The 24,092-nt window shown below is 38.7% G+C and overlaps 1 protein-coding gene, 1 long non-coding RNA gene and 1 other non-coding gene across 3 annotated transcripts; 1 reads left to right on the top strand and 2 right to left on the bottom strand.

Moving 5' to 3' along the window:
* Nucleotides 1-1,610: 1,610 nt before the first annotated feature.
* LOC146922184 (uncharacterized) lies at nt 1,611-4,131 on the bottom strand. Its single transcript, XR_015012392.1, has 2 exons — nt 3,607-4,131; nt 1,611-1,806 (listed from the first exon to the last, which is right to left on the bottom strand). It is a non-coding gene; the product is annotated as an uncharacterized LOC146922184 (long non-coding RNA).
* Nucleotides 4,132-10,361: 6,230 nt separating this feature from the next.
* On the bottom strand, nt 10,362-10,468 carry LOC146922185 (small nucleolar RNA R71). Its single transcript, XR_015012942.1, has one exon. It is a non-coding gene; the product is annotated as a small nucleolar RNA R71 (small nucleolar RNA).
* Nucleotides 10,469-17,352: 6,884 nt separating this feature from the next.
* Nucleotides 17,353-23,662, top strand: LOC146922186 (uncharacterized). Its single transcript, XM_085711485.1, has 4 exons — nt 17,353-21,906; nt 22,009-22,423; nt 23,050-23,133; nt 23,609-23,662. Exons 1-4 carry the CDS (start codon nt 20,444-20,446, stop codon nt 23,660-23,662), a joined length of 2,016 nt encoding a protein of 671 aa, XP_085567611.1. The 5' UTR covers nt 17,353-20,443.
* The last annotated feature ends 430 nt before the right edge of the window (nt 23,663-24,092 follow it).

The raw sequence follows: 24,092 nt of genomic DNA on the forward strand, positions 1-24,092 counted from the left end.
ATACTATGTTTTGCTCAATCCTTCCTATGCTTTCTCGTTAATTTTTTTTTTCTTTCTAATAAAATTTCGTAAATTAGCACACGGGTCATTGACGTTGATGATTCATAACTATATATAAAACATATACTGAATCTAGGTCCCAGTCGTTACTCTAAAATCCCAGGACGAGTTGATAACACGTATGTGTCATCAATTCTTAGTCCTAGTGAGTTTAGCCCAAACTACGCGAGTCGTAACAAACCGGTACCTACAAAATTTCATTTTGAATTTCAAAAATGTCAACTTCAATCACCCATATGCGTATGTCTTTCTAAAATCATGTAAACTTTACAACTTAGCATCCTAACGAGCTTTCGCAAGTTCATCAAGCAAAACATAGATTCGAGGGGTACTCTTAACTCTGCGAAATCCAAAATCCTCATGATTTCACATCTGTGACTTCCATTCTAGATACTGGTGCCTCTAAACTCTTGGTCTAAACTCATTCTTATCTCTTGACACATTAACTTCCAAAGTCACAAACCGAATCGATTTTCGTTGATGGTTGCCCATGCCTTTTTCCCTTTCGAAAACCTTAGGAGGTGATATGCATTCGTCACTCGATATAAAAAAAAAACAATTTCTCATTGCATAAAAGATGGTGAAGACAACTCTCCAATAGTCACTGCATTCCCTAGAGACGAACTGAAAAATTTCGCTCCGGGTTCGCTATTGATGAGTTTCTTCAGCTCATTTTTTTTTTCAAAGCATAGTTTGCATAAATTTTTATTTCTCAAGTAATTTAATGCACATCAGTCATTCCCAACATCTAAAATATCCTACTACATATGCATGGCAAGCATCAACCTAATACGATACAATTCTCGGCACTCTAGAAATTAATGCCTCATTCCTGATAACATAAAACTCTCACTGAATCCTTTTTCTACTACGAGTAGCTTACTTCCCTGCGTTACCGCTTAACGTAGCTTCCCGAACACTAGAACCTCGTTCACTTTGAACATTCAAGTCCATAATCTCAATAACATAACGCTAATCCTGAGAGTCTACTAATCCCGTCAACCTACGTCGACTGCTTTCTATCTTGTAGCCTTGCGCTTACTTTCTGGAATACATTTCCGTTCTAACTACGACCCTTACTGAAGCTTCAGGTCCTGCTAAGATATTTCTGTATTCTCCACTTACGGGTATACGAAGCATCATCAACGACTTACCCAACGCTGTCTAAACGTCCTTTCTTAACATTGCCTTACATTCCCGGAGGATTCATACTTCTACTTGCTTAGTTCACCGGCCACCTACTGGCACGATCAACTTCTTACTAATACTCATCCTGAGTTCTTGCTTCTAAGTTCACACCTTCTGGTGCATCTTCTTCACATACTTCGTCCCTCCAGGGTCCTATTCAGCTCTCAGGCATCCATTCTAATCGTCGAATGCTAAATTGAGTTGATCAGGCTCAACTAACAACAACAACTAGAACATTTACCCAGAACCCAATGGTCCCACTACCTTTGTTGTAACTTAATGACCCAAGGCACGGTCTGAATCGACCTGCTCTGATACCAAATGTAACACCCATACTAGACGTATCTAGAATGTCTAGCACATGCGTTAAGTTTAGTATTGGATACATTAAAATTTTACAACAATACAACTACGAATGAATATATATATACAACCAAATGCGTTCGTACTTAATATAACAGATGCATCCTTGAATATCCACATTGTCCTGCAGCGGTACGAACGAACACTTGTCACAACATCCATTCGGCTACTAGCTTGCTAATCCAACCTGTTTATCTGAAACAAATAAGGATTGGGATGAGACATAATGTCTCAGTGAGTTCCCCTAAATCCTAGGCTATAGGCAACCTCAGGGAAAACCTACGGTCACCACGTGTCTAAAATACAACCTGACGGTTGATTATACGTGTGTGGGGACTTACATACTTAGACGGTTGTGCATACTAGGGCCGTCATAGTCTTATCTCACTGTTATAGGCTTCACTTCCTATACGTGTCATGGCGGTCGAGGGGAATCTAAAACCGCAATGTCAAGAATACGCTCTACGTATCAAGGCCTAAACATACTATAATCATGACACCATTCTAAACCGGACGGTTAGGGGAGACCTAAGACCGTCATCGGCATATCTTTCTCTATTTGCTCTAATGCATAATACGATGTTTCTATCAACGTATCATATCTTGCTATCATGCTAGTTTTGACGCACTACGTCTATGCTCTACTATTCTTGACGATCTACGTCAAGGTTCTACTAGTTCTTGACGATCTATGTCAAGGCTCTATGATATAACATAAATATGTCTAATAAATATGCATAGTCAGGTTCATTCATAAGTTAGCGTTTATCAAACAAGCATTATCTGAGTTCATTTTACGGAAAGCCCCGAGTGGAGTAACCCCGAGCGCAATCCCTATCTAACCGATGGAAACCTATCTAAGGTATAACCACGGCACTCCTGTAATGACGTGCGGGTTCCTTACGGCTAACCCCGTTTCACCTAGTGGAAACCCCTTGAGCCAACCTAGTGTGGACACAAGAGACACGACCACTACATCTTGTTAAAGCTTTCTTTGTGAATAGATATCTAATCGCTTCACAACTTTAATAAATTCTTGGTCTATAAATGCATGAGTATTAAATCTATACATATTATCTCATTTACCATGGATTCCTATACGATCCAACTAGAGGTAGACTATAAGCTTGCTTGACTTACTACGTGAAGAGATATCTAATCAATTCACGTCTTGCCATACTCGTATGGCACTCTAGTTTCTATTCGAAGAGATTACTCTATGCCACTTCGCAACTAGTCAAGCATACTACTCATGCCTAACATTCTATTCTCTACTAACTATTCTAGTTCTTGACAAGCTATGTCAAGGCCCTACTTTCATCCCATGCCTAGTTCTTTGTTGCCCAAATAATTCGGCTAAAACTCTCTTGAGCCATCCTTGTAATACATGCTAAGATTGTCACGATTAATGATGCAAGGATCAATTGACGATGTGTGCAAATTTTCAATACTTTCTAAAGACCGAAAATGCCATAAACCCAAGTTACGAGCCGTTTATAAATTTCATGATTTGATAAAGCCAAGCTTGTTCCAGTAGAAAGATAAGTAAAAACAGTACAAGAATACACCGAAATGATCGCTACGGACCCCCCCGCGACTGTCCCCAAGCACCCGAACACAGAACAACGCGGAGGTTGCCCTGTCTGGGGCGCCTGGCGCCAGGGTTGGGGCGCCTAGCGCTGGCTCCCTGACTTGTGGGCGCCTAGCGCCCTTGTACAGGCACAGCGCTGCGAATTTTTGCGTTTTCGGTGCTTTCGGCTACGGGTTTTCGCCATTTTCGACCCAAAACTCGACCAATTGGACCCTGTAATGCACCAATACTTCCAACAACATATATAGCTTCATTTAAACATATCTCATGGCAATTTTTAGCATGTAAACAACAAGAATTACTTTGGGGTTACTTAAATTTCATAAAAGCAAAACTAACATAAAACATGATTTTCTACAAGATCACACAAACCCAAGGGTGGGTATTCTATCTATGGAACTCACCTAGGTTGTTTCTTGTGTTTGCCTCAAGCTTCAAGCTTCTCAAAGTTCAAATCCTAACTTGAATCCAAGCTTCTACTCATTCCCTTTGTTGTTTCTTGCCCACAAGCTTCTTTGATTCATGCTTGCCTATCCCTTGATGATCTTGGAAGAGTTTGAGGGGCTAGAGAGGAGGAAAGGGGGCGGCCTCTAGAGAGAAGGAAGAGAGAATTCTTCACCCAAAAACCTAGAGAGAGAAGGAAGTTGGAAAAATGAGATATTTTTGGGCCAACAACATATAAATATCTCTCCCGTGTGCAAATACCATTATACCCTTGCCTCAAGCGTGTTAAATCCGACACTGATGCTTCAGTCCACTCTTGACTAATATTACTCATTAATATCTTTCGTCGCACTTGACGTTCTGTAACACTTAATCTCTGATATCTAACTCATACCTGACTTATGCCATTAATAGACATTTCCATGATCATTTGTCCTCTGACACATTCATCAGACGAACTTTTGATTAGCTGACGAGCGGGATGTTACACTCTCCCTTTTTGATTTGTGTTGAAGAAGTTTTCTTCCCTTCATCTCATTTTTTCCCTCGAAATTAAGAGTGTTCTTTAGACCATATACCCTTATAGATATAATGTCACTTGGGAATTAAGAATGGTCTTAAGAGCCTAGTACCTTTGATAATTTATGTCCCTTCAGAATAAATAATATTTTAAGACCATAGTCCCTTTTTTGATATAATCATAATGATCATAAAAATATATTCCACCTCAATTCTTGCATAAGTTAGATGTTAGAAAGGGAGATACAAGCATATAACTAATTACATATAGTTCTCAGAATCGATCCTTGCCTTCTTCTTCTTCTTCTTCTTCTTAAGCAAGTATGTGTCCAAGAAAAATAAAAACATTTAATTTGTGAATTTAAACTCCTATGATGAAAAACAAAAGGAAAAAATAGAGTGAGAGAGAACTATTCCTCGTTCAACTCCAAGGCTGACGAAGCTTTTGATTTGTTACGAAATTTTTTTTTGGAAATAACTAATTCAAAGCCTCATCAGTTTTGGGGTTGGGCTTGGAATAGTTCTCTCACTCTGTTCTTTTCCTGTTGTTTTTAATTGTAGGTGTTTTAATTAACAAATTAATCGTTTTGATTGTTCATGTAGACTTTCTTGGTTAAAAAGAAACTTTAAGAAGAAGAAGAAGAAGAATAAGAAGATGGAGAATGATTTTAAAGAACTATATATATATATATATATATATATATATATATATATAACTAAATGTTGGTATCTCCTTTTCGCTTTTGTATATATATCAAGTTCTACAATTGTATATAATTTCTTGGAGATAAATTCCACCTAAAAGCGTGATTGTGGCAACTGATGAAACTAACTTATGAAAAATTACTGAATGTAAGAAGAAAATCTTAAAAGCAATACTAGATTCAGTAATATTTTAACTTCGTGTAAAATTGAGTACCTTTAACACAAGTTGGTTTCATAAAAGATTGTTATTTATTTTGTATTAATAAGCTGATGAATTCTTGTTATTAATTATAATATATCATATGAATTTATTTATCATGACCGAAGCATTCCCATGATTTATTTTGTAAAATTTCATGAGTCACATAAGCAATAATGTTTGATGAACCAAAATTTCTGGAATATGAAAAAAAAAATCTCGAGTTACCGAGTAAAATGGGAGCACATTTTTTATAAATAACTAGCGGAAATAAAGGAACTATCATGCCTGTCTGACCTCTCTTATTACTACGCTAAAGTTTGTGTATATTTTAAGGGATAAATTTGACCCACATTTTGAAGAAAAAATAGAAAAAAAAAATAGAACAAAAATTGGTCTTATTTTTTGTCGATGACTTTCCCCGGGACCAGAATATGTCTTCACTCATTTTCAAATATGCTCAAAGAACAAAACAAATTTGAGAAACTTTTTCTAAAAGACCTCAAATTCTATTTTTATTGTTCCAATTTGTTCCTTTCAGAATTAATAATAAATTCAGTGGAAATTTGTCGAGATTAAATTATGGGTTAAATATGTTTTTAGTCCCTCCCTAAATTTTTTTATTAACTTTTAGTCCCTATTTGCATTTTATAGGGACTATTTTGGAGGACTAAAATTATCCAATTTTTGTAAAATGTTTTCAAAATAGAGACTATTTTTACAAACTTAAAAATTTTGGAGGACTAAAATTACCATTGAAATTTCATAGGGACTAACCTTAAAAACTCATGATTTTGTAGGGACTAAAAACTTATTTAACCCTTAAATTATTCGAAAAATATATGTTGATATATATTTCTTTTTGATGGATGTTGATATATATTTTATTATTTGGAAATTTTAAATGAAATAATTAATTTAGTCATTATTAGAAAGTTTTTCATAGTCGCCAAATTTTGTTACAATATTTTGGAACACATCCTGATATATTTTCGTATGCAATCTAATATATTTTCGTATGTGATTAGACATATATTTTGGCACTCAATAATATATTTTTGTACTCAATATATTTTTTGTACTCAATATGATATATATTGTTATACCCTAATTTTGGAGCTAAAAATACTTATTCAAAATATTTTTTCCATCTTGAATATATGTCTATTACTCTTGAAGAATTGTCAATTTGCTATTGTTTTACACTGACATTTTACTCTGCTTTATTTCCCAATTGAGCTTTAAAAAGTCTTTTCAAGTGTGTATTTGTCTACGTTTTCTTGCATTTCAAGCCATCCAAAAATATTTTTCTTGCATTTCAAGTCATTTGAATTTGTCTTTGATCAATTGCATATTTCTCTGCATTTTATTTCAATATTATTTGCAAAATTCATGAAAAAGGGTATTTTAGTCATTTCCTGCATTCAAACTCATTTTAGTCCTTGAAAATTGTTTGAGTCTTTTCAATTGGTTTGAATAAGTCCTTGTTTCAATCTCATGTTAAAGTCCATTTCAAAAATTGCATTTGAGTCGTTTTGAGTCAGTTTAGCCCCTAGGGGCATTTTAGTCATTTCCAGTGTTAAAACTCTGTTTAATTTCTAAAAATTGTCTCTGAGTCTTTTCAATTGGTTTGAATAAACTCTTGCTTTAATTCCCTGTTAAAAACCATTTTAAAATTACAGTCGAGTCATTTTGAGTCATTTTAGTCCCTAGGGGCATTTTGGTCTTTTCACACGAAATTTTGACAGAGAGAGGTTACTTTGAAGTACCTCATTTATGTAATTGGTTCGTTTTAGTCCATTTTGTGTTTTTTATTGGTTACACTTTACGTTTTTTTACCAATTTTATTCCAATTTTATTGTTATTTTCATTTTGGTCCTTTTACTTTCAGAAATTGCATATTAGTCCTTTTTCATTTTAAGTTTTCTTTAATTGCAGTTTCGTCCTTTAACTAGTTTTACATTTTAGTCCTTTAAGTCTCAAACCTTTGTTTTTAGCCTTTTTTTTTAGTTTTGCAGTTTGGTCCTTTAGTTTCAGAAATTGCAGATCAGTCCAAGAGTTTGTTATGAGTCCAGGTACATGTGGCAGATTATGACAGGCCAGGATGTCACACTTGGCACCTATAAAACAGTGCCAACTCAAGTCCAAGTCAGAAATCACCATTCAACGCAAGCCACATCACAAACACGTTTCCATTTTCTCTCTCTCCTCATCAAGATCAAGTTTCTAACCGTTTTCCAGAATTCATCAAGAACATGATGAAGTTCATGAAGAACTTCATCCCCAAATCATAAACCCTAACCTTCCAGAACTCAATTCAACCTCAATTCCTCACAAATTCGCATCAATTCATCACAAATTCGTACCAATTTCATCACAAATAAACTCAATTCAACAATTATTACACAAAATCAGTTCGAATTTACAGAAAATTCTCAGAAGAATTATCATCATCGAATTTCCACCTTCGCAATTCAAGCAAGAATTCATCAATTACAAAGACGAATTCCTTGCGATCACGAAGGATTTGGTAAGAGAAAGAAGAAGACAGATTGAATTCGGACTGAACCAGAGGAGAAGAAGAGCAACAACGAAGCACTTACCAGAAGCTCAGAGAAGATTCACGAAGATTCTCTTCATCTTCTCGCTCGCATCTCCGTTCAAACTCAGGTAAAACTCATAAAACCTTCTCGTTCTTGTTTCAAATCTTCATCGAAGGTTCACAAATGGAAATAAACGGTGAAACAAAGTAGATCAACAAGTTCTAAGACTTGTTCGTTCGAAAAGACTGAAAAAGATTGAAAAAAGTTTTGAAACTGAAACCTAAAATGTAGATCTACGAAGATTCACCGTTTATTTTTTAAATCTAAGCTCATATTTGAAATCAGCATGAAAAATAGAGTAGTTTAGGGTTTAGATCCATGTAGATCGAAGAAGATTAGGGTTCCGTCACCGGAAGTTTCACCGGCGGTGATCAAACCCGCCGGAGAAGACGTCCGAAAGTTCTAGAGAGAAGGGAGAGCGTTTTAGACTTAGAGAGAGAAACACAGGAAACAAATGAGGCTGGACCGGCCTCTCATGTTTATATAAGGAGCGTGTACCAGACCGGTTCGTTTGAACCAGTCTGGTTCACCTCTGGACCAACACCTCCACCCTCAGATCTAGGTTAAGTTGGATCTGGATCAATCCAACGTCCCTGATGCGTTTGGATGATCCAGGATCCATTTCCCCTTGGGCCTGGGCCTCTGTTCTGAGCAGATCACATTTTCTTGCAATTTTCTTGCTATCCACACACTGCTTCTTGCTTCTTACACCATTGCTTTGCCTAATTTTTTTCATAAAAATTCCTAAAAATTTTCTACATGTTCTTGACACTTTTGTAATATTGTTACATGTTAAAATTTGAAGGAATATATGTGTGGTATTTCTTGTTAAAGGTTTACTACTTTTTTGTTAAAATTTGTGAAGTTTTGCATGTTCTTGAGCCTAAAGATCCTTTAAAAATTCTAAAAAAATTTCATGCATATTTCTTATTCATTTGGTGATGTTTTTGTGGTGATTTTGCATATTAAAAGTTAATAAAAATAATGTGATGGTTGATGAGTCATAGATAGTATTATTTATTGCCTTATTTAGTTTAGTTTTATTTTAGATTTGATTTTATTTTATTGCATTTTATTTTAGTTTAGAATATTTTACTTCAAATTGTATTTTATTTTATTTTAGGAATAAATATATGGTGGAAGGTGTCTTGGAGCAAAAGAAAGAGGACTGGAGCAAATACAGCGCAAGAATACGAAGATACGGGACAAAAATATGTTCCCACCAAGTCAGAAGCTTGGCACGGCCAGTGCCAACATGTGGCACGGCCGTGCCACCTCCAGGAGTCTCTTTTGCTGCTTTTTCTTCGGGCCCAAGTTACCCTGTTGCAGCTTTACTGTTTTACCCTTTTAGTTGCTTAGTTTCTAAGTCGATTGTAAAGCTATAAATAGAGTAGCTCTCCACCATAAACAATCATCCTTTACTTTGTTTATTTCAATTGCTATTTTAATAAAAGTCTTTATTTTCCCTTTTACTTTCTTCGCAATTTACTTTACTGTTATTATCTCTCTTCTTCCCCCATGTCTACGATGAACATGAGTGAGTAGACTTCTTCGTCTTGGGATTATTGGGGAGTCTAATGCCTCAATCCTAAACAAAACATGTCTAAACCCTAATTTCTATGTAACCCTAATTTCTAATCTAGATTCACCGTCTTAACGTGGATTAACAATTATCAAACTGTGGAAGCGAAAGCGGAGGGTTTGATAATCGTTAATCCATCATCCCAAACATCAATTCATAAAGCGAGAGCGGAGCCTTGATGTTGGAACAAGTGAATCTAGACAATAATTGCAAAACAGTGAAATAGTCTTTGCAATTATTGAGACAAAGAGTAGTTTCAATCCTCTATGCATCTTCTAGTAATCATGTCAGTGAAATAGGCTTGGTTACTAGTAGTAAACTCTCACTGGACTTTCATCGGAAAGGTGAGGGGCTAAGGGAAACCGGTCTTTAGAAATTAGTGTGTAAATCATGAAATTAGATGTTTAGGTTTTGTCTAGTGAAGGATTAGTCATTATGATGAACCAATGATCCTAAGGCCCTTTACTACTATTACTTCGATAGGCCGTGCACTTGCGGTTTGGCTCTATCAAGTTTTTGGCGCCGTTGCCGGGGAGTTAACTAATTTAATTAGCTTTTCCTTAGTAATTAGAATTCTCTCTTCTTTCTCTTTTCTTTTTATTTTTAACTTTTTATTTTTCTGTTATCGTTAACTTCTTGGGTTCTCAACCTTGTATGCGAAGAACTAGAAATCAAGCGGTATTCATACCCGAGATCGAAAGGTTCTTACATAGAAGAAGGAGAGCAGCACAAAATAACACCGCCATGGCCAATCGCACTCTCAAAGAGTATGCAACGCCGTCTACGGCTGAGCCACAAGCTGTTATTGTGTACCCAACGGTTGAGGATGACAATTTTGAAATTAAGCCTGCCCTACTTAACTTGGTGCAGCAAAACCAATTCTCGGGATCCCCCACTGAGGATCCCAATCTTCACATCTCTGTTTTCCTACGAATTAGTGGAACCATGAAGGAGAACCAGGAAGCCGTAAGACTTCATCTCTTTCCCTTTTCCTTAAGGGATAGAGCTAGCGCTTGGTTCCATTCCCTCGAAGTCGGTTCCATTACTTCATGGGATCAGATGAGGCAAGCATTCCTTGCCCGTTTCTTTCCACCATCTAAAACCGCTAAACTTAGAGACCAAATCACGCGGTTCAACCAAAAAGATGGGGAATCTCTCTATGATGCGTGGGAGCGTTTCAAAGAAATGCTAAGACTTTGTCCCCACCATGGCCTAGAGAAGTGGCTTATAGTCCACACTTTTTATAATGGCTTGTCTTATACCACTAAGATGTTTGTTGATGCAGCTGCAGGTGGAGCACTTATGAATAAGAACTACACGGAGGTGTATGCCTTGATTGAAGACATGGCTCAAAATCATTACAAATGGACCGACGAGAGAGCCACCACTAGTTCTTCATCCTCCAAAAAGGAGGCAGGTATGTACGAAGTCTCTAACTATGACCACCTCGCTTCTAAAATTGATACACTAACCGAAAAGCTTGAAAAACTCAATGTTAGTGCTATCAATTCTGCTTCTACTCCTTCTTGTGAAATATGTGGTATAACCGGTCATGCTGGTGTTGATTGCCAACTAGGTAGTGCTATTAATGGTGTTGAGCAAATGAATTATGCTCAATACAACCAAGGGATGAGACAAAATCAAAATTTTTATAAAAACCAAAATCCCTATGGACAAGTAGCACCACCCGGTTATGCAAACAACCAAAGATTCACTCAGAAATCCAATTTGGAAATTTTGTTGGAAAATTCTATTGCCAACCAAAACAAACAACTTCAAGAACTCAAAAACCAAACCGGATTTCTGAATGATTCTCTTTCCAAACTCAATACCAAGGTTGATTCTATTGCTACTCACTCTAAAATGCTTGAAACTCAAATCGCCCAAATAGCCCAACAAGTGGCTACATCTTCCCAAACACCGGGAGTCTTTCCTGGTCAAACCGAAGCCAATCCCAAAGCCCAAGTTAATGTCATATCTTTTAGGGGTAGTAAGTTAGGTGAAACCTTTGCTAAGGTTAAAAACATTGGGAAAGAGAATGTCAAGCCCTTAGGTGATAAAGTTGTGATAGAAGAAGCAAAACCACTTGAAGAAAACAAAACTCCATCCCCCTTAAATCCTGAAAAGCTTAAACTAGAGGGTAAGTTTGAAAAATTTGTTAACATACTTAGGAAGATTTGCATTAAACTTCCCTTTGCTGAAGCTTTGTCTAGGATGCCTCTATATGCCAAGTTTTTAAAGGAAATTTTTTCAAAGAAAAGGGCTATAGAGCATAATGAGACAATAGCCTTGGCTAAGGAAACTAGTGCAATCATCCAAGAAGCACCCCCTAAGCTTAGAGATTCAGGTAGCTTTGCCATACCGTGTGAAATTGGGAATGAAACCATAAACAAAGCCTTATGTGACTTAGGAGCTAGTGTTAGTTTGCTGCCTTTGTCTCTTCTTAAAAGGATAGGGATAGGAGAGTTGAAACCTACCAAAATGGAATTAAAGTTAGCTGACCGTTCTACCATGAAACTTATAGGATTTGTCGAGGACATACCTGTTAAGATAGAGGGGATATACATCCCCACTGATTTTGTAGTCGTTGACATTGAAGAGGACGACGACGTCCCTATAATCCTAGGTAGACCTTTCCTCGCAACTGCAGGAGCTCTCATTGATGTTAAACTTGGTAGGATAGTCTTTCAAGTGAGTGATCAAATGGTAGGATACGAGTTGGAAAATGATATGAAAGGTCCCGCTCTTTACTCTTGTTGCATGCTTAACGATCATGTTGTGAAAGAACGTTTTATAGCGTCATCTACACAATATGATATCTTTGATCCATTCTAAGGACTCTTTCTAACCGTCAAGCTAATGACATTAAAAGAGCGCTTCGTGGGAGGCAACCCACGCATTTAATTGCTTTTGTTTTGTTTTTCTTTGTTTTAAGTGTTTTTGTAGGTAATTGTCCAAGTTGATTCGAAAAAAATGGAAAAATTTTGAAGCCACGAAGTCAGAAAGGTGGCACGGCCCGTGCTAGGTATGGCACGGCCGTGCCAAGTTTTTAAGGCAAAAATCAAGCCCTGAAGTCAGAAAGATGGCACGGCCCGTGCCAATAGGTGGCACGGCCGTGCCCGAGCTCTACACCCCCATATATACAAATTTTTCTTTCTTCTTCCTCATTCACAAACAACAACCCTCTTTCATCTTTCAAACTTCTCTCTAAACCTCCATAACCTTCAAACCTTCAAACCTTCATATCTCCCTCAAATCTTCACCAAACCACTCAATTCTTTCACCAATCAACAACAAACTTCATCCACAACAAAGACCACCAATCAAAAACATCTTTCATCCATTCAAAACCATAATTCACCAAAACCCTAATCTTTCAAAACCTAACCCAAACACCACAAAACCTTAACCAATCTCCACATCCAAACCAACAAACCTTCCTTAAACATCAACCCCAACCCTAAACCAATCCTTTCCACCAAAAATTCTCCCAAACCCTAAACCTTAAAAACCAATTCCAACAAGGGTCAATGGCTTCAAGAAGAAGTGGTAAAGAACCAGCAAGCTCTCAAGGAGGACCTCCCCCAAACAAGCGAGCACAAGTGAAGAATCATGGAATAAACTTCAAAAACAACAAGCAACGGGACAGGTATAAAATTCTAATCTCTAAACATTTGCATCCTTCTCGTTATCCTGATCCCAATACTTTAGATGTGCTAGAGCTGTTTGATGATGTTTCTAGGTTGATAAGAAAGTTAGGTTGGACAGATTTGCTGAAACCTATGCGGGGTTATGAAAACTTCACTTATGAATTTTTAAGCTCAATTGTTTTCACTAAAGATAAGTTGAATTTTGATAACCCTAACCATAGAGTTGTTTTTCGGTTGATGAATATTGATTATGACATGTCACTTCAGCACTTTTGTGAGGCCTTAGGTTTTGCAAATGAAGGATATATTCATGATCATTGGGATCCTAGCCTAAAACCGGATAACTATGACCCAGCTGCCTTTTGGACACGTATCACCGGCGTTTCCAACTATGTTCCTAGAGCCAACAAAGCTAGCAACATCCACAACCCCATACTTAGGTACCTCCAAAGGGTAATGGCTTGCACTATTTGGGGTAGAACCGAGCTAGGAAACACAAGAACCGATGAATTGTTCATGCTATGGGCAATGCTCCACAACCACCCCGTCAATACTTGTTTTTATTTGATTGATTACCTAGACTTTGTCGGTACTAGACCGGCCGGTAGAGGAGACATAGTGGTGGGTGGAATCATTACATATATAGCTAGGTGTTTTGGAGTGGGTGAAGATGAGGGGATCAAACCAATTGAGGGAAACAATAGGCTTAACATAGAGACCCTTATTGCTATGAATTACATCAAACATCGTCCACCCCTCCATTACCAACTTAAGCTAAATATGCCAACCATGTTTTTATTGCCTAACCCATCTCGGACTACCACCGAGGTGGAAGAAAATTGGTTGTATGTTAATGATGTGCAGGTTCTTGGTGAGCAAGATGATGATGAGGGAGAAGGTGCTAACTTGCACCATGATGAAGGAGAAGGTGCTAACTTGCACCATGAAGAGGGGCACCATGGCCATGAAACCGGTGAGCTTAATGAAAATCAAAGATGGACATGGATTCACAATGAAATCGAGAGGATGAGCACCGAGCAACAAAGTCAAGGTGTTGAGATCTCCGGCCTTCGCAATGAAGTTTAAAGGGGCAACCGTGTCAATGATGAAAATAATGAGATGCTCCGTCGGATGATGCAACACCTCCAACTCCAAGGTCCTCCTTACGGACCTCAATAAAATGTGAGCTTTCCTCTTCCCTCTCTTCCTTTCTCTTCACTCTTTCTCCTACTCTTCTTCTACTCCTCCTTTCTTTCTTTCTTCTTCTTCTTCTTCTTCTTCTTCTTCTTCTTCTTCTTCTTTTAATTTCTTTTTCTTTTGAATCATTGAGGACAATGCTTCCCCTAAGTGTGGGGGGGGGGGGGGGGGGGGGCTAATAAAGTGTCTAGAGTCGTAGTGTTCCCAAACTCCCTTGAACTTTATTCTTTTGTTTTGTTTTTATAGCAAGAGGCATGACTAAGTAGCTTGTTTTTAATGTAAATATGGCATGAAATTTTTTTGTTTTGTCTCTTCTTTAAAGGTTGTTTCTTGTACATAAAAGTAGTTTCTTGTGTTTCTTGTGTTCTTGCTATACCCATATCTTGTTTTAATGTGAAAATTCTCGAATGAGAAAAGCACCCGGTTGCAATCCTTGAGCAAATGTATGAATAGGTATTTTAAGGAGCACGTTCTAGCTTTAGTGTTAACTTAGACCCTTTAAAGTCTTAAGAGTAAAAGTAGTATAAGTTTGTGTGGGAAAATTAATCAAATTGTTCTTAATTGTTATATTCTTCTTAATTTGTTAATGATAAATGGGGCGGGAGAATGGCACCAACATGTGGGGGAAAGGACAATTACATCCTAAAAGACTTCCTACGCGGAGATGAAACAAATAATAATTTTGCAGCACTGCTTAGGGTGATTTTGAATCTAGGGGGAAAGGACAATTACATCCGAGAAGACTTCCTACGAGGATAGATAGCCCCTAAGCATCTGCAGCCCCTTGTGCTTAATTGTTAAATTAATTCAATCTAATTCCCATCACTCTTATATGAAATGAAGAAAGGACTTTTCTCGGTTACTTTAGCACTAAGGATAGAACATATTCCTCATAATATCTGTCTTATACAGGAGCAATAAAAGGGTTGGACTGCACACACACACTCACTTGAGACTTGATGTTGGGTAGAATAGGTTCATGAGAAGTATTTGAAATTGTAATTAGTGTACTTGAAGCAAAGCCTTTCTTTTGAGACATTTGTTCTTAATATTGCCATAATCAAATCTTTTGTTGCTGCTATGTTTGCTGCCTTTTGCTTGAGGACAAGCAAAGATTCAAGTGTGGGGGAGTTTGATGAGTCATAGATAGTATTATTTATTGCCTTATTTAGTTTAGTTTTATTTTAGATTTGATTTTATTTTATTGCATTTTATTTTAGTTTAGAATATTTTACTTCAAATTGTATTTTATTTTATTTTAGGAATAAATATATGGTGGAAGGTGTCTTGGAGCAAAAGAAAGAGGACTAAAGCAAATACAGCGCAAGAATACGAAGATACGGGACAAAAATATGTTCCCACCAAGTCAGAAGCTTGGCACGGCCAGTGCCAACATGTGGCACGGCCGTGCCACCTCCAGGAGTCTCTTTTGCTGCTTTTTCTTCGGGCCCAAGTTACCCTGTTGCAGCTTTACTGTTTTACGCTTTTAGTTGCTTAGTTTCTAAGTCGATTGTAAAGCTATAAATAGAGTAGCTCTCCACCATAAACAATCATCCTTTACTTTGTTTATTTCAATTGCTATTTTAATAAAAGTCTTTATTTTCCCTTTTAATTTCTTCGCAATTTACTTTACTGTTATTTTCTCTCTTCTTCCCCCATGTCTACGATGAACATGAGTGAGTAGACTTCTTCGTCTTGGGATTATTGGGGAGTCTAATGCCTCAATCCTAAACAAAACATGTCTAAACCCTAATTTCTATGTAACCCTAATTTCTAATCTAGATTCACCGTCTTAATGTGGATTAACAATTATCAAACTGTGGAAGCGAAAGCGGAGGGTTTGATAATCGTTAATCCATCATCCCAAACATCAATTCATAAAGCGAGAGCAGAGCCTTGATGTTGGAACAAGTGAATCTAGACAATAATTGCAAAACAGTGAAATAGTCTTTGCAATTATTGAGACAAAGAGTAGTTTCAATCCTCTATGCATCTTCTAGTAATCATGTCAGTGAAATAGGCTTGGTTACTAGATGTAAACTCTCACTGGACTTTCATCGGAAAGGTGAGGGGCTAAGGGAAACCGGTCTTTAGAAATTAGTGTGTAAATCATGAAATTAGATGTTTAGGTTTTGTCTAGTGAAGGATTAGTCATTATGATGAACCAATGATCCTAAGGCCCTTTATTATTATTGTTTTTACCTTCAGCAATCAAACTCTCTTTTATTAACTTTCTCTCCTCTAATCATTCATTAAAAGTTAATTAAGTTGAACAACTCCTTAGCGGAACGATAACTCTACTTACTACTATTACTTCGATAGGCCGTGCACTTGCGGTTTGGCTCTATCAATGGTTTTCTTGCTTATTTGTGATGTTTAGTGTTGAAACTTGTGGAAAATTGCATGATCTTGATCCTAATTTCTTGATGCATATTATTGATTAGTATTATGTGAATTTACAATGTGTATGCCTTGATTTGGTGCTATTCTCCACTGTTTGTGAATTGATTTGTGAGTTGCTTGTTTCACAAGTTATGTGAATACTTTAGTATGTGAATGAATTGTAAAATAGGCTTATAATGAGTCATAAATCTTGGAGCTTGACATTACCTTGCAATTTTCATGTTGTGGCTGAAATAAGCCTTTTGAAAAACTTGTCATAACATGAGAATTATAGGGCATGATCTTGCTTTGATATCATGATGCATATTAGGTATATTTTACTACCTTGTTTTGATTGAGTCTTTTGCTTCTTGCTTGTTAATATTGCATTTTGCTTTTAGTGTTTCTTTTGCCTATAGTTTCTATCCTATTATGCCTTGTGCTACTAACATTTTCATCTTATGTTTCATACATCTCATAAGCATCCCATCTCCATCCCACTTCTTGCCATTTAAATTCATGCAATACTTAGCATGTAAAGATTTAGGGATTTTGTAATTTTCCTAATGCTTTTAAATTCTTGCAAGACCATAGAATGTAAACTAGGGCATATGTAAAGGACAATGGACTCTAATGATGTACACCGACACAAGCACCGACACATGCACACACCTCACATGGATACTTTAGATGTATGTTTAGGGTATGCATGCCTTAGGTGTATGTTTAGGGAATGTATGTTTAGATGTATGTTTAGGAACTTTAAAACTTAGACAAAAAATCTTTTTTCCAAAAAATATGAACAACTTCACTCAAATAATTTTTCAAATAAACTTTGGGATCAAAATCCCATTGAATTTTCCTTTTCTTTTCTTAAACAAAAATTTTAATGAATTTTAATCATACTTGGACTTCCTTTTGCGAAATAACTAACTCCACCTCACATTTTCTAAATCTCATGCCCTTGAGGCCTCTTTCTATTCTTCAAAAGCCCATTTTCAAAATTAAAATCAACCAACAAAAACAAAAACATTTTTTGGAAGAGAACTACGATGGATTTGATCCCTTAAAAGGGTACGTAGGCAAGGAACCAATATTCCTCCAATTCCAATAAAATAAAAATTCAAACATTCTCCTCCCTCCAATTCTACACTTAGTAAACTCTTAGGTGTAAATATCATTTTTCAAATAGCATTTAAAAATAAAAGCGCGCGCGTAAAAAGTAAAGACGGTTCCTATAGGATATTATAGTCGTTATGGGTGCCTAACACCTTCCCGTAACGAAAACAACTCCCGAACCTCGATTCTCAAGGGTTTTTCTTATTTTTCCCTTCCCAAGAAAAAATGAGATATCAAAGGTTAAAAAGGTTCAAACTTAATCAATGTTTGACACCCGGAAAACCAAGATAAAACAGCTGGCGACTTCACTGGGGAGATTTGAGAGTTACGCCTAGTCTTTATTTTTACGCTTGCGCTTGTATTTTTACTTGCTTACTTGCTTTCTTATGTGAATAAGTGTTTAATTTTTTTCAAACGTGTGAGGGTGAGAATATTAAAGCCCTGCACCCAGGCTGAGTGAACTTAGGATTTAGGGGGGATATAATCGACAATTCAATCCGGGGGTTGCCTCGTGTATTGGATTATGCGATCAATCCCACATAGCTGAGGCATTTTGGGGGTGATGTTGTCGGCGCGTGTTTGTCGCGTTTAGGCACTTTACTTCTAATTGTTCTATGACGCTATGAACCGTAGATAACCAAACCCATCCATGGCCATTTTTCTAGGATGTAGTGCGGAGGCTGATCCGAGTGTTGTCTCGAGTTTTAGTCGTCACGCGATACTACACTCAAGTTAGACCTTCTTGTGGATAATCATGGAGCGAGTGTTTTTCTCGTGGTACCATGATATACGTGAGAGAGGTTGCGATTTGGGAACCCTTTTAGAACCCGGTTACTATTTCCTAAAGCCCTAGTTTCACCGGACACCGTGTCCACCCTTGACTCCTTGACTTTGAATCTCAACCCTCCATGTTTTCTCCGTACTTGAATGTGATCATGCATACATGCATACATGCATACATGTATAAACTTTTTCCCATGAATTTATCGAAGGGCTTAGACAAATTGAATTTGTAAACATTGTAGGAATGGGGAAGACCAAGTCCTACAAGTTCATGGAGGTTGATTTAGCTAGTTTGAGAGATTTGGCACTCAAGATCGAGGATCCGACCGGTTTTCGACATCGTTATGGGGGCTTACTTACTCTTCTCCGGACTAATGTGGATGAGAAGCTTGTGCACACTCTGGTGCAATTCTATGATCGGGAGTATCGGTGCTTCACATTTCCGGACTTTCAATTGGTACCTACTCTTGAGGCTTATTCTTCCTTGACCGGTTTACCCGTAGCCAAGGGAACACCTTTCACGGGCCTTGAGCATCCTCCTACTTCTTTGGTTATTGCTAAGGATCTCCATCTTATGACCTCTGATGTTTCCAAGAATCTTGTCACTAAGGCTCGCATCCGAGGGTTCACTTCAAAGTATCTACTTGAGAAAGCCAATCTCAAAACCACTTGTCAGGACACTTTTGAGGCTATTCTTGCACTACTTATCTACAGGCTTATTCTCTTTCCGAATCTTGACAACTTTATGGATATGAATGCTATCATGATCTTCCGCTCCAAGAATCCGGTTCCTACTTTGTTGGCTGACACATACCATGCTATTCACGATCGATCCGGCAAGGGTCGTGGATACATCTTTTGCTGTGTACCTCTCCTATATAGGTGGTTTATTTCACACCTTCCGAAGTCTTTCCATTATAATTCGGAGAATTGGTCTATTTCATAGCGGATTATGGCTCTCACTCCTAATGAAGTAGTTTGGCTCACTCCCGCAGCTAAAGTCAAAGAAATTATCCTCGGTGGTGGAAAGTTTCTTAATGTACCTCTTCTTGGTACTCGGGGTGGAATCAACTATAACCCGGAGCTCGCCTTAGGACAATTTGGTTTCCCGATGAAAGAAAAGCCCATCAATCTTGCTACGTCTCCTTATTTCTTCCATTACTCCAATGCTCCTACCGGGATAAGAAAAGACTTCATAGAGGCTTGGTCTAAGATTCGGAAGAAAGATGTGAAGCATATGGGGGTGAGATCCGGTATTGCTCATGAGGCTTATACTCAATGGGTAATAAACCAAGCTGAGAAGATTGGAATGCCTTACCCCACCATGAGATATGTGTCCGCATCTACTCCATCCATGCCTTTGCCTTTACCTTTGCCTACTCAGGAGATGTATCAGGAGCATCTAGCTATGGAAAGCCGAGAGAAGCATCAGTGGAAGGCTAGATACCATGAGGCTGAGAATTTGATCATGACTTTGGATGGAAAAGATGAACAGAAGACTCATGAGGTCTTGACATTGAAAAGGGAGTTAGCTAAGGCTAGAAAAGAGATTGAAGAAAAGGATAAGTTGCTTATGAGGGATTCCAAGAGGGCTAGGGGTGCCCATGACTTCTATGCCCGATACTGCAGTTATGAGTCTGAGTTTGAGCCTGAGGATGACTCTTCTACTTCCTATGCTTGAGGATTTCTGTTTCCTGTTGTTGCCTCCAGTTGTTATTATTATTTTACATTTCAAAGTCTATCCCTTGGCTTAGCATTTCAAAGGGAATCGTCTTGTAAAACTATATGTCGATTGTTTGTTTCCCATTTATGTTAATTGTTGTTTAATAATGTTTACGAACCTCTAATTTGTCTAAAAACCCTTCGATAACACAAAAAGAATCTTTTTGCATATGCATTTACACATTTCATGCATCATATGCATTCATTGGTCACAAAAAACTTCCCTGGTGCTCATTGCCTCCTGGTTTTTCCGCCGCAGTCTGAAAGGTGGCTCGTGCTCGCAAGGTTTACCAGCCAACTAGAGTTCATCAAACAAGATTGTACAAGAGAAGAAATATGGCTAACTTTGAAGAAGAGAATGCTCAGCTCCGCTCTGAATTGGCTGCTATGAAAGAAGACTTGGCTAAGGCTCATGACACTATGTCTACCTTGCTGGCTGCACAAGAACAACCAGCCACATCTGTCCCGGCTTCTACTGAAGGGATTCCATCTATCCCACTGTCTACTGTGGCTTCTGATGCTCGTTTTGTTATGCCCAATGGGAGTCCTTATGGACTCTCGGCTTTCTATGCTCCAAATACTGCAGCCGGTGTTTCTGGTGTTGCCAATCAAGGACAGAATCCTGCAACAAACTTTGCTTCTGCAAACACTTCTATGCCTCAAGTGACTACCGTTGTTACCAACCCTGTTGTACACACTGCGCCTCAGGTAATCGAAGTTGACACTCCGCGCGGACAGGACCTCGTAATGGAGGCTATGAAAGAACAGTTGAGAGAGCTAGCTGGAGAGCTCCGTGAGGTCAAGGCTAGCCGTGGGAACGGTGTTTCTGCTAAAGCTCGTGATCTATGCTTGGTGTCCCAATTTGAGATCCCTAAGAAGTTCAAAATGCCAGATTTCGACAAGTATAATGGATCTTCTTGTCCACATAGTCACGTCATTCGGTACGTTCGAAAGATGGCCAACTACGCGGAAAATGATGCACTAATGATCCATTGCTTTCAGGATAGTCTGACAGAAGATGCAGCAGACTGGCACACCAGTTTGAGTAAAGACAATATCCATACTTTTGAGGAACTCACTGCTGCTTTTGAGAGTCATTATGAGTTTAACACCCGCTTGAAGCCGAATAGGGATTCTCTTAAGTCTTTATCTCAGAAGTCAGATGAAACTTTCCGTGAATATACCCAGAGATGGAGAGGGGCAGCTTCCCGCGTTTCTCCTCGGCTTGATGAGGAAGAACTGACACAGACATTCCTAAAAACTTTGAAGAAGGAATATATGGAAAGAATGATAGTCTCTGCACCAAATAATTTCTCCGACATGGTTACCATGGGGACTCGTCTAGAGGAAGCTGTCAGAGAAGGCATCATTGTTCTCGAAAAGGGTGAATCCTCAGCTAGTGCACCGAAGAAGTACGGTAACGGCCATCATAAGAAAAAGGAAACCGAAGTAGGGATGGTATCCGGTAATCAGCCTACAGCTGCTGTTGCTCCTAATGCTGCTCAGTTACCTTTACCCTATCAATACATGCAGTACTCTCAACATCCTTTCTTCGCACCATTCTACCAGCAATATCCTCTGCCACCGGGTCAACCACCAGTGCCCGTTAATGCCATTGCTCAGCAAGTAAAACAACAGCCTCCTGCTCAACAGCAACAGCCACAGCAACAGGGCCCTCGACCCAGAACTTATTTTCCACCAATACCAATGTGGTATGCTAATCTGCTCCCAACTCTACTTACCAAAGGACATTGTGTCACCAGGCCAGGCAAACCTCCACCTACTCCATTGCCTCCCAGGTTCCGACAAGATCTCAAATGTGAATTCCATCAAGGCGCTCAAGGCCATGATGTTGAAGGCTGCTATGCTCTGAAATATTTTGTAAAGGATCTAATGGACAGGGGATGGTTGACCTTTGAAAACAGTGTCCCGCATGTTCTTGATAATCCACTTCCAGATCATGGGGCTGTTAACATGATTGAGGCTTTTGAAAGATTCTGTGATTTAGATGAGGAGGAAATGCCATGGGTGGCCCCCGCTTTAGATGTTCGTAATGTCGTTACTCCTCTGGTGCCGTTACCCGTCAAACTCTGCAAAGCTTCTTTGTTTAGTCATGATCATGCTTCTTGTTCAGGATGTCTCCAGAATCCTATGGGCTGTTGTACCGTGCAGGGTGACATACAGAGCTTAATGGATAACAAACACTTGATTGTCAGCGACGTTTGTATGATTGTGCCAGTGTTTCATGATTCCCCTGTCAAGAATGTGCCTCAGACAAGGAAGGTCGAACCATTAGTGATCAGACTACCTGGCCCAGTATCTTATGCCTCTACTAAAGCCATCCCTTACAAGTATGGTGCAACTATGATTGAGAATGGGGTAGAAGTGCCTTTGGTATCCCCAGCTACAGTCAGTAACATTGCTGAAGAAACTACAACCCTGAGAAGTGGAAGGGTTCGTCCACCCTTGTTCCAGAAGAAGGTTGTTACACCTGCTGCCACAGTAACTCCGCCAGTTGCTCCTCCTATTGACAAAAATACCATCCCATCAGGCCAGTCTATTGAAGAGTCTATCTGGACGAGATTTTGAGGCTCATCAAAAGGAGCGATTATAAGATTGTAGACCAGCTGCTGCAAACTCCATCAAAAATATCCATCTTGTCCTTGCTCCTGAGCTCGTAAGCTCACAGGAAAGTGTTGATGAAAGTACTGGAACAAGCTTATGTTGATCATGAAGTTTCCGTGGATCAATTCGATGGAATCGTGGGTAACATTACCGCTTGTAATAACTTGTGGTTTGGTGACGATGAACTCCCCGAAGCAGGGAAACACCACAACCTAGCTTTACATATCTCGGTGCACTGTAAGTCTGATATGTTATCCAATGTGTTGGTGGACACTGGATCGTCCTTGAATGTAATGCCTGAATCTACACTGAGACAGTTGAGCCATCATGGAATTTCCCTAAGGGGAAGCAGTTACTTGGTTAAGGCTTTTGACGGATCTCGTAAGGACGTCCTTGGTGAGGTAGATCTACCAATCACCATTGGTCCTGAGACGTTCCAGATCACTTTCCAGGTCATGGACATCAATGCTTCTTATAGCTGCCTCCTTGGAAGGCCGTGGATTCACGACGCTGGGGCAGTAACTTCCACTCTGCATCAAAAGCTCATGTTTGTGAGGAATGGTAAGCTTGTCACTGTACATGGTGAAGAAACGTATCTGGTTAGCCAAGTGTCATCTTTCTCTTGTGTTGAAGCAGGGTCCGCTGAAGGGACGTCATTTCAAGGATTGACTATTGAAGGTGCGGAGCCTCGAATTGCTAGTGCTACTATGGCCTCATTGAAAGACGCCCAAAAGGCTGTTCAGGAAGGGCAAGCTGCTAGCTGGGGCAAAGTGATACATATTTTGGAGAATAAGCGCAAAGAAGGCCTTGGGTTCTCCCCAACCTCAGGCGTTTCAACAGGAACCTTCTACAGTGCTGGGTTTATCAATGCTATAGACGCTGCTGAAAGGAGTTATGTGCCTGCGTTTGTTGTACCAGGAGGCACTGTGAGAAATTGGGAGGCCATTGACATTCCTTTAGTCATGCATGCTTCCGTGTAATGTGTCTTGTTGCTCATGTTTTCTTGTTTTCAAAATAACAATCTTTTCGCTCTGCCCAAGGCGAAAGTGATGTCTTTGTAAGGGCATGTTTGTTTCGGCATTGCCGTTATTAATAAAAATTGTCGTTTTTCCACGACTCTTTGTTTTTTTTAGTGCCTTTTTCTTGGAAATAATGGTAATGCCAGAAAAAACCAAAACGTCTTTATTTTCTGATTAATTTCAAAAAATCTGCATGAAAAACTTTTTTCTAAAATCATCCCAATCACATTATGCAGATTGAACCATAATAAACCCGTTGAGCACGGTAACCCTACGTTTCCTCCAAATTTTGAATTCCCTGTATATGAAGCTGAAGATGAGGAGGATAGTGGAGAGATACC

Source organism: Medicago sativa, chromosome 5, assembly GCF_051527215.1.
Source record: "Medicago sativa cultivar Bolivia chromosome 5, Bolivia_mono, whole genome shotgun sequence".
In the NCBI taxonomy this organism is placed as follows: domain Eukaryota; kingdom Viridiplantae; phylum Streptophyta; class Magnoliopsida; order Fabales; family Fabaceae; genus Medicago; species Medicago sativa.

Bases quoted from the DNA above. Each gene is read 5' to 3' on its own strand.
- LOC146922186 (XM_085711485.1), top strand. From the start codon at position 20,444: ATGGCTAACTTTGAAGAAGAGAATGCTCAGCTCCGCTCTGAATTGGCT. The intron at 22,424-23,049 runs GTATCTTATGCC...ACACTGAGACAG, and splicing joins TGATCAGACTACCTGGCCCA to TTGAGCCATCATGGAATTTC. The intron at 23,134-23,608 runs GTAGATCTACCA...TCAATGCTATAG, and splicing joins GTAAGGACGTCCTTGGTGAG to ACGCTGCTGAAAGGAGTTAT.